The 11,271-nt window shown below is 38.5% G+C and overlaps 1 protein-coding gene across 2 annotated transcripts in view; it reads right to left on the bottom strand.

The window, feature by feature from the left end:
- LOC108969516 overlaps positions 1 to 11,271 on the bottom strand; it is a 147,756-nt gene that overhangs the window by 63,330 nt on the left and 73,155 nt on the right. For both annotated transcript variants that reach the window (XM_018934272.1, XM_018934273.1), the window contains exons 3-4: positions 8,847 to 9,017; positions 4,495 to 4,642 (exon numbers count right to left, since the gene is read on the bottom strand). In XM_018934272.1, the coding sequence (XP_018789817.1) occupies positions 4,495 to 4,642; positions 8,847 to 9,017 (319 nt within the window). The remainder of the gene's footprint in view (positions 1 to 4,494; positions 4,643 to 8,846; positions 9,018 to 11,271) is intronic.

The raw sequence follows: 11,271 nt of genomic DNA, 5'->3' as shown, positions 1-11,271 counted from the left end.
CACGGCGTCACGGAAGGCATTCTCCGACACGGCCTTGAGAGCGGAGGTGCATGCTGCTTGAATACCCTCTGTCGTCTCAAAATGCTTGCCTTTCATCAGCCTTTGCAGACAAGGAAACAAAAAAAGTACGGGGGGACACCGCTGGACTGAAGGGCGGCTGCGGAAGTGTTGGGATGCCGGCCTAAGTTAGGTAGCTGTTCACAAAAAAGGCGGTGTGAGCCGGAGCGTTGTCGTGGCGCAACTATGTGTTTGAGTCTCTTGAGTACTTTAACTGTTTTAACTTTGGATTTGCTCATTCTTCCGGTCTTCAACASAGACCTCTTCCCGAACCCTCCAAAAAAGCCTGGTGCCACCGAAACTCACCACTTCTTGCCAAAGTAACATCTGCGTGAACTTACTTGATCATATCAAACGTAAACAGAATTTAATCATGTACGTCTGCACTGACGAACGCTGCATATTCGGCTTGCACCACTCACAGAAACAARTCGCGCGAAAATGTTTGTCCTGACTCTGCAGGTGCCCAGAGACAACTGAACAGCCGTTCGTTCGTTRGCTATGAATGCCCTCTACTGAATCCGGGTTCTGCGCGCAGGCTCCGAAGTGCAGTCGCGGCGGAAAAAAATCAGCCAWATTACTTTCAGGATAAACCCTGTAGCCTCTGAAGACGAATGAGATAGATACCGAGAGTTGAAGAGGGCAACGAGACGCATTTGCAGACAAATAAAGAGAGAAGCCGAAATGCGTGAGTTTCTTCAGCTGCTGAATGGCAGTGAAAACGTAACACCAGAATATGGTGAACTCGACTCGCCAATCGATGACGTTGGAACAAACGTTTAATTGCTTGACCCGTCCGAAAACCAACAAGGCGACGGGAGCCGATGGATTGCCAGCCGAGCTATACAACCACGGCGGCGAAGATCTGATAAGGATAATACATCAGTTTCTTTGTAGAATATGATGAGGTTCTAYCGAGCGTATTGCGTGAAAGACTAAAGACCACCGTCAACAAACCGATTGGAACATACCCGAGAAAAGAGGATAAGCACACACCACTCCTTTGTTGACTTTAAAGCTGCTTTTGACAGCGCGAATAGGAGTAGCCTTTATGCCGCGATTTCAAAACTTGCAAAACTAACTAGGGTTTCAAGTCATTGTTAACAGTCATAACTTCGAAGTCGTAGATAATTTCGTCTATCTTGGAACYAGTATAAACACAAACAACTATATCAGCCTCGAAATCCAACTTTTGTCTTCGGACTGAGTAGGCAATTGAGAAGTAAAGTCCTTTTTCGACAAACAAAGGCCGAACTCTATAAGTCACTCATTATTCCTGTCCTGCTGTATGGTGCAGAGGCATTGACGGCGACAACATAGTTCGAAATCCAAAAATATAATTAACTATAATCTTTATAAAAAGAAGTGTGGTTACAATTTGAAAATTCTAAGAAATTATAGTCAAATTTTTCTTTTATTAATATGTGCGGATCGGGGAGTTTATTGAATACCCACAAACTTTTTTTTATTTCTTGCAAATTGAATAAAAAGAAATTTTTGTATTCCTCGCTCACTTCTCATTTTCCTTGCTTTTGCGCTCTGTCCGCAAGAGCGTTTTTTATTTACCGCTGTGGACTCAAATACATCATGATATATCATAGTTAGAAGTATTATATATTTCACAGCACCAATTTGTCCAACTATTCAAATATGATGCACTCGAGCTCGAGTAACTTGCAGCAAGAGAGTGATTCACTCGTAATTGAGGGCAGCAAAACTTTTTCATAACTGCCACACACACACACACACACATCTACAGATGCAAACACACAAAACCAAAAGAACTTTCACTCTTGCGACTGCAGCCGAGCTACCCTTCTTGTCTGCCTGCTACTTCCTTTACTTATATGACTTTAGTGGCCAAATTTGCCGAGCGTTTTTTCCAACACAACTTTTTCCATTTGGCGCTGCGACGCAATCGCCACTGTGTTGTGGTCTGAGGTTAGCCGACGTTCTTTCCAATCAAATTTCAATTAGAACTGAATGCAAGGGGTTGCGTTGAATATAAGTTTTTATGCGAGCAAGGCGGTGTATGTGTGAATGCGTGCGTAGCAAAGAGCGTTAGTGTACGAATCTAAAGTCGAGAAGGTCCCAAATACACACTTACACCCATTCACTTACAATGGATCTCGCGCACATACAAGTGCTATGTATACAATAAATTATTCAGTCTTCCCCTCCGCATTGCCAGTATTATGTTGCATGCAATGTCTGCAGCGCAGCGTTGAATGTGAATGCCAAGTTGCTGAGGGACCTCCGTGCCATCTGCAAAGTGCTAGTGAACTCAGTTATGAACTCGGAAACTTTATTTTYGCCCTGTGCACAAGTTCGGGTGCGAATGTGGGTGCAGCGCYCGAAAGCGTCGAARAAAGAAAAGTATGCAGATAGTAGAGTATTGAACACTGCCGCCGTGGCAGCCACAAGCACGGAGTGGGCCTGCTGGCGCCTTGCATTGTAACTCGGTTGGTATGTGTGTGTGTATACATGTGCTCTCGCACAGCTGTTGGCACTATCCCGGCTATTAATTATGTAGAATTCATTATCGATGATAATAATTGATTTGTAGTAGTTGTTGAGTAGTGCAGCGACTTGTTGCCACATGAATGGCGGTGCGAAGTGCGTGTAGTGCTGCAGCAGCGAGCGGGTTTGAAGTGTGGCAGCAGTGCCGCTGGGTGGGCTAATTAACTGCGGCTTGTTGACATCGAATGGCGATAGATTTAATTAAGTCGGCGGCGCCACTRGCAAAACAAAGCAAACTAATTGAACTTACTATAGTTTGTTTGCCATCACTGTTGTCTGCCAGACAGTCGTGCAAAAGTTTGAATGTGATAAGTTTTGTTAATATGCAAAACTATTAAGTGTCGAACTTCGTGATATTAATAGTGTTTGAAATAAAACATTTTGAGACTGTGACATTTTTAGAGTTTGAACTCTACATGGACCGTCTTGCAGAAACAAGAGTAGACTAAAGTAAAAAGGCTGCATCAGATATGCTAAACATGAGATTCACTATCACTGCATACTTTTGAGCGCCATTCTTAAACCAAGTGTCCTCCGGATAGCCAAAAAACATCCATTTGAAAGCGAGCTAAGGTGAGAAGGCGTAGGCACCACACCAGGGTTGGCGCTGGGTTTGAGACCCACTACGTAAAAATCACTGCCACTGAAAAGRAAATAACAGTCTCAGACAAGAGACTTCCTGCAGCTCTGTTTATCTAAGGCCGAACATAAGCAGAGAAAGTATTCTAGAGTATCTCTCATACCTACTTTCCTGCACATCCTAATGTTAGTAAGTTGTGACCTCTGACTAGACTGACAACCGTCCGACAATCTTTCCGAGATCGTGTTGGTTGAAAGCTTGCGTGTTTTCCTTCTGCTCCTTTGCACATGATCTTGGTAATCCTGCATGCCCTAAGATATTCTAACCTTCTGTCAGACCTTTCGGAAATTTCGATTTTACCGACTATCGTATTTCCTCAACTGGGTCGGTATTCACGCGGTTGACATTTTTGGCAATGTCATCAGTTATTTCATTAGAGCGCCTTTATGGCCTGGAACCCAATATAAATGCAGCCGATTTTCGGCAGCCACCCGATCTAACGCCTCCCTGCTTCTATGAACATTCTCTGAGGCAATGCTATCTTGCTATTTCCGGAGTTGWTAGGTGCCTCAGCAGCYTTCCTGACCGCAATGATTTCCGACAGGATGATATTGCAAAATGTTGTCAGTTTAAAAGGTCACCTGAGATCTAGGTCCGCGCAGTCGAACTCGGTGTCCACTCCATTAGTCATTCTTCTTGAAAACTCTGAGTGGAGACGCAGCGACATTCATATTATATTAAGAAGGAAAGACGGCGACAAAATAGTGGTAGAGAAAAGAAAATTCGACAACACCGTTTGTGTGGTTCCATCCAAAATTTTCCTACCCGTATTGAAGAATTGACTAAAAGTTAATTTTTTGAAGCACTCTTAAGTGTAAGAAGAAGTCTACTTCTTAAGAAGATATTCAGTAAGAAATGCGATGTGTTTGGAGCCGTCACAGCACATCCACTGACCTTTTATTCATGAGCAATTCAGTGCTCAAATCAGCGAGTACGCCTATTATTCTACCCATAATTGAAGTGAGCTCTATACACTTTACTCTCTTAACTGACTTTTTAAGCTAATGCTTAGCACCCTAACAATTCAGATGATCTGTAGGTATCGTAGAACTTAATGCAAATCCTATTTGAAAGTAATATAGTCTGTATATGTATGTGATTACTATTGCACTATCTGCAGCATATATACATTTTCTTCAATTTGAGAACAAGGCAATGTTCTTGTCAACATTCCAATTTCATTATTTTTAAGTTCAACTTAAGACTGTAATTGAAATTGAAATCGCTTACTTCACCGCTTTCTTCTTAATAAATGTGATCGATTTTCATTCAATTACCTGTTCTCCATTTTGCATTTATTGTCTCGCACCTTACAATGTGCCTTGAAGTCCTCGAAAAGCTTGAGGCATTTCCGCTCCTGCTGACACACAGACAGTGCGTGATTGCACGTCGGCAATGCATCTATGGGATATGGGTCCTTTTCGGCTGCAATTGACAAGCAAATAAATTATAAATTATTAAACTATACAAAATAATATATATTATGTATTTATATACATTTACATTACATAGTATACAGTAACAAATATTTACAGGCATCTTTCGCCAGAACTGCTTGACTTTCTCTTCAAAGTGAATTTAAGAGTTAAACACACAACTTTTTGGCTATAAGGAAATCTTTTACACATCAACTCAACTCACACATATAAACATACATAGACGTGTATAAGCTAGTTGGCCCTTGGCAATTTAATTTTCTTTAAAACAGTATATATACACACACACACACACACACACACGTACTCTTAACTATGAATTTGTTACTGAAGAAGATTGGCATTTTATAGTGAGACATACATATGTGTAAGTGGCGTCTGTTTCCGCACACTTACGACGAAGCTGGAGAGCCATTAGGCGGAAATTACTTTGAGGCACTTGAGCTTTCTTGCCACACATATCCTTCTACAACCACAGACACAGCCCTGCTTGAGCATATACATACTATATATATTGTTGTAGTTGGATTTATATGGAAAACGTAAAATTGCGTAAGGCTGGCAGAGACCAAAATCGAATTGTGCAGAAAAATCTTATCTTCGTATACTGGTACTAACATTCTGGTGTGAGCATTCGGAATATTGTCGTAGTAGGAATACTTTTGAAGTGAGTCAAGACTCTTACAAGCGTTAGCCACACTTTAAGAATTTCAAAACTTGACTAACCAAACCTAGGTGTCCATATATAATATATTATTTTATAGCAGTAATCCGCAGTGTTGTGAAAGTAGGAGTTTTACAGGGAAAATCCAGTTTTCGCAACACTAAGTGTTGCCAGATGCAATCTGACATTTCCATTGGAAAGTTTGACATTTTTTAGCATAACATCACTCAGAACGTTTTGTCATTTAATCGTGAATTGTGTTAATTACAGGGAATTAAAAAACTCATCTCGGCCAAAAAATGGAATTAACTCGTGAACATTTTCGTGCGATCATTTTTCACAACTTTCGGCGTGGATTATCACGACAAGAATGCATCGATGAACTAAAATCTTCGTATGGCTATGAAGCACCATCCTATAGCACTGAATTCCATCGTGGTCGACGCTCGCTAAAGACGAATTCCGTGAAGGTCGTCCAAAAACAGCCGTTGGGACAGAAAACATCGATGCCGCACCCAACTGATAATGCAAGACCGTCATGTAACATACCTTCAGATAGAGGCATGCCTATGCATTTCTCCCACCAGCATACATTCGATATTGCATGAACACCTGGACGTAAAAGAGGTTTGTTTGATATTTGACAATCGCTCATAAAAATGCTCGTATGGATTGGTGTAAAGAAATGCTGAAAAAATACGATCGCGGTGCTTCAAAAGACGTTTATAAGATCGTCATTATTACTTCCATAGTATTAGATACTTCCATAGTTATTCTTCATTATTTTCAAATGCGGAAAACCTCTGTCGACAGTTAATGCAATGAAGGAATTTATGGTGAACATGCTCTAGCTGAGCTAAAAGTGGTAATTTTGCCAAAAAAATGTCTGAAAATGTCAAGTGCGCCCAAAAAGTTTGCATATGRGACAGGAAAGTCAAGTCAAGGGAATCACTTATACAGTCATTTCAATACGTTTTATAAGCAAGGAAATTGAATAGCATATGAATGGAGGCCAAGAGACGTGAAAACGATTTTGCATGTCAGAAGAGAAGTCGTTTCTGCATCGGATTGTGACTGGTGATGAAAAATGTATTCTTCACGACTACCCTAACTGCGTAAAAAAGCTCTGGCTTGCTATCTTACGAGCTTCTAAAACCGGACTTAACCATAAATGGGAAACGCTACCGACAACAACTCATCAAAYTGARGCAAGCATTTTTCCAGAATRAATAAGAAAGMAAAACAAATGGGTTTGGTATTSRACGAGGGTAAGACAAAACATCTCCTGTCATCAAACAAACAGTCGTTGCATTCGTGACTAGGCACCCGCGTCATTGTTGACAGTCATAACTTCGAGGTCGTAGATAATTTTGTCCATCTTGGAAGCAGCATTAACACCAACCGCAGCTTTCAAATCCAATGCAAAATAACTCTTGCCAACAGGTGCTGTGCGTGAGTAGACAATTGAGAAATAATGAACTGAGAGAACGACAGTCGCACTGTTATAAACTCGGTTATAACCACGTAAGCAGGGTTTATGCCAATAAATAAGAAGAAGTAGAAGATAATAAACTGACAATCTGTATGTATAATACATTTATGATTGATTTTTTTTAAATAACATTAGAATGACATTCAGAGTTGTACAGAACTAGTAATACAATAAGAATATAGAAATGATATAATAAGAGTGCAACTCTTCATACTGCCTCGATGTTTTTATAAAAATATTCCAAAAAAGTGCATTTTTTGTCTGCGACTATATGTGTGTCTGCTTTTATGAATTTTACACAAGTTGCATATATGCAACTACGCTCCCATGCTGCTTCAACAAACATATGTAAAAAACATTTTCTGTTCAAACACACACATACAGCAAGTAGGCGTCACACAACTGTACGCTGCACTACAATACTTTTGTCTACCTCCACATTGCTGCTATCAAGCTTTCGTTTCACTTGCGGCACTTACAACATTGGTGGCAGCCACAATACGCAGTCTTTGTATGAAATGTGGCAGTTGCCACCGCAACCTACCGCCACTAACCCACCATAGATGGCTAGTAAGCATCTGCCTGTAACATCGTTACGAATTGGTGCTGATATGCCATGGAATATATGAAAACTAGTCGTGTGGCGGTACTTGAGTGCCACATTACTTTGCTGACTTTGCTGCAATCGGATGAGACGCTATAAATGAACGTATTGTCACGTTGCAGATGCAAGCGGCAAGCACCAARGCACACACACGCAAATATCTGCAAATGTGTAGTTGCAACGAAAGTGATTTGCTTGCACTACATGCGCAACAACCTTTGTTTTAGCGCTTGCACTCACACCTCGGCAAGCGCCGGTAAGTATGCAACAGAAACAGAGCACTTCAGGCTAATAAAAAATACGGATAAGTTACTTAAGGTGCACTTTACTCAATTTCCTTGTCTTCTTCAGCGCTCATTTATCGTATGTGCCAGTGTGTGTGTGTGTGTGTGTTGTGTGCTTCTGTCTGTCTGTCTGTCTGTAGTGCGTATAAAGCGACGCTGGCAATCTGCCTCATTCACTGATTCGCTTATGCGCCGAGTTGGCCGCAGAGCGTCTCGCCGCAAAGTGGCGACGGCGAATGCTCATGAGTTTCCACTTTATAAATTACAATTTGTTGCTGCGTAATTCACCGCATGATTGAAGTGCGCTGCTTCACTTTGTAATAACAATAAATCTTCCCAACTTTCGCAGCTACGAGATACGAGTGTACAAATGTCGTCTTAAGCCGCAGTGTTGTTGCTGTACTGCCGCATTTACTGCCCCGCTGCCTGCATTCATTCATTCACTGCCTTTGTGGTAGTTGTTTTTATTGTTGTACTTTGCTGTTAGGAGCTGGCAACATAGAGTTTCTAGGGAAATTTATTATGTTTTGCTCGGCTGCTCGGCTGCTTGGCTGCTTTAGTACGTCGAGACTCAGCGTGCGTCTAAGCGATGTGATTGCGCCGCCAAAAGCGAGTTTTTTATGTGAGTGTGTGTGTAACTTTAAGCGTGCGCATTTGTAGAAATGTAATGAGGCGTCGAATTAATTGCGTATAAGTATCTAAGCTAATCGGGTATTTAATAAAAGGAGAGTAAAGTTTTCTTAGAAAGGACGCAAGGCAGATTTTAGAGATGTGATTGTGCTTTACTAGGCCCACGTATATACTAGATATGTATTTGCTGGTAGTGAGTACTCTTCTTGATATTTTAGACCCTGTTGCGATAGATTTCAATACTCTATTTATCCAGCTCAAATTGACTTTGTGACGCAGTGAAAGACCACTGAAAAAATTATGGCCATCTTAGTCATATCGATAATTAAATAGCCTCGCTGTTGATTGTACTTGCATTAAATAAAAAAATATTTGAATTTCCTTAACTATTAGGGTTGTCTATGGAAAAGAAATTACATCACTCCCATTGGAACACCCTGTATAATCCTATATCTAACCATTAGGTGAACAAATAATAATATATTCTGTATAACAATGTTTGTAAAAAGTTAGACTCACCTTTCTTGAGCACGAAACCACATGGATGATCGAAGAGAAAATCACGAAAATGATTACAATCCGGATCCATGCCGGGTTCTTTGCAAAGGCAGGTTGGACGAAAGAACTGAAAGGCTTGCAGTGTCCTTAAGGCGGCTTGGCATTTCGTCACAGTAACTGTACTGCATGACACTGCAAATGAAAATAGATATAAATAAGTAGTAAAAATATGCTTATATAATTTTGTATTCATTTCTAAAATAAGTATATTGTAAGTATTAGAATAATTTATATTTAATTACTAAGTATTATTAAGTCTTTTTTTTCATCATTCAAGTAAAGCTAAAAGAAAATAATTATAATTTAGAGCTGCATATTGAAATGTCAAAATGAAGCCTTCAGTTGAAATAGAAATTATAATTTAAAGCAAGTACAATGAGAAAACGAACAAATTTAATAATAGAAGAATTTTTTTTTATTTCTTAATTTAAAAATATACGCCAAAAAGTATGCCAACTTCWAAAATAACTCACCAAATGTTGCCTACATTTCAGCGTGTAAGTGAAAAATTTTTTTTCGAATGCCGAGATAAAAATCTTGTGTATAGAACTAATCAAAAGAATACATCTTATAATAGTTAAAATAATTTCTATAAAATTTCTATGTATGTGGAAAACTAAGTTTTTGAATATTGTTTAATTTTATAACTCTTTCTGTTCTTATTTAGAATGAAATGGTATATTTTGGAAATTTTATAGTGMTATCTAACAATAATATCTGTAATAAAAGTATTAAAGGGCAATAAAAATTCGAAATTTTTTATATGAACCATGTGCCCTAAGCAATTTCTTTTACAAAAGTGTTCATAATATTACACATATGACAAAAGTTACACTCATCTCAGGTCACAAGTACCACAAATTATGAAATATTATGACAAACAGATGGTACACTTTCGTTTGTATACAAGTATGTTAGCGTGTGTATGTTTGCAAATACTAATACAAAGCACAAAAGGAAACATCCACAGAAATTGCCCTTGAGTGTCACTGCTAAGCTGCTACAATAAACCTTTATTTATGCTTATTCGATTGTGATAATACTCTCAACTCATAATCCTAAATATATAAGAACATATGTAAGTACGAACAWATAATTCATATGAATATCCTATAATAGTCACATAATAACTGTAAATAAAGAAAATAATAACAGACGTATAAATATTTATGCTTCTTGTTCTTARCATATGGATGAGGGACATTTGAGACTATGTAAAGGTATTATAGTTGTTTGAGTGCGGGCTGAAAAAATATTGCTCACAGACTRCATATATCCTACTGTAACTGTAATAACTGTAAAAATATAATTTTGTCCTAACTTGCTTGATATTTAATAAAATTGATTGGAAGGTAAAKACTCCTGCTGGGAAATGACAGGATGACATATAGTGTTTGCTTTTATTTTTACTTCAACAACAATTGAAAATTTTCCAAGATCTGTGATATATTATAGGCATTTTTCTGTTGCTTGTCTCTGTCATGTTCTTTACGTTTGACAAACAAAACAGGAAAAACGTTATTTCGTAGCTTTAACATTTCTTTATATTTTTTATTTTATTTTATTTATGTATTTTTTTTTGAGCACAAATGTAGATTTTTTTTATTGTATTTTGAAACAAAAAGTATATTTTTATGTATGTGGTCTCCACTACTCGAATGAGGCGAGTAAAGTAAAATGGCCGATTAAGTGACTACGTCACAACAATGATGGTTGAATGCCACCATTTCACATGTGCCTTTTTGGGTGGCCATAAATGTCAATAACAGACTTTTAAAAATCCGCTAGTTCATTACGAACGTCACTGGCTAATTCGAGTTCATGCTATTTTAGGCTTCAGTGTATTTCGCTGCAAATATAACAAATTCTAGGCCGATTGTTTTTGCCCTTGATCTGCTTTATGGATGAACCTTGCACTTATGGAAATTTTTTGTCAAAGAAATGCATATGAACACATACCATATATATGTATGTATATACTATTTGTAATCGATCGAAGAGTGCTTTTATAAATAGATACAGAAAAATAAATCTATCCTGATAATATTTGCTTTTCTAAAACCTGTTTAGGAGTGTTTACTTCCACTTGTAAAAAATAAATTAATTAATAACCTGTGAGAGATCTTTTTCATAGGCAGTACTCGTCAGCAATATTAATCAAGGAAACCATCCATCTCCGGGTTTTAAAAAATCAAATACTTTTCTATCCTGAAGATCTATATACTTCTGCCTGCGTTTTAGCAGAGTTTGGAAACTCCTTTGCCACGATTTATCACCTGTCACGATGTCATAGACGTGTTTCGAAGCACCGCTATCGACCTCAGTTGTTCAGTGCTTCAACTAAAACCCACACAATCAACCAGACACTTAAGGTTATCGAACAGTT

Source organism: Bactrocera latifrons, unplaced genomic scaffold (assembly GCF_001853355.1).
Source record: "Bactrocera latifrons isolate USDA-ARS-PBARC rearing strain unplaced genomic scaffold, ASM185335v1 scaffold_255, whole genome shotgun sequence".
NCBI classification, from domain to species: domain Eukaryota; kingdom Metazoa; phylum Arthropoda; class Insecta; order Diptera; family Tephritidae; genus Bactrocera; species Bactrocera latifrons.
The sequence above is the reverse complement of the archived record's forward strand: the minus strand, read 5'-3'. Positions and strand labels throughout refer to the sequence as shown.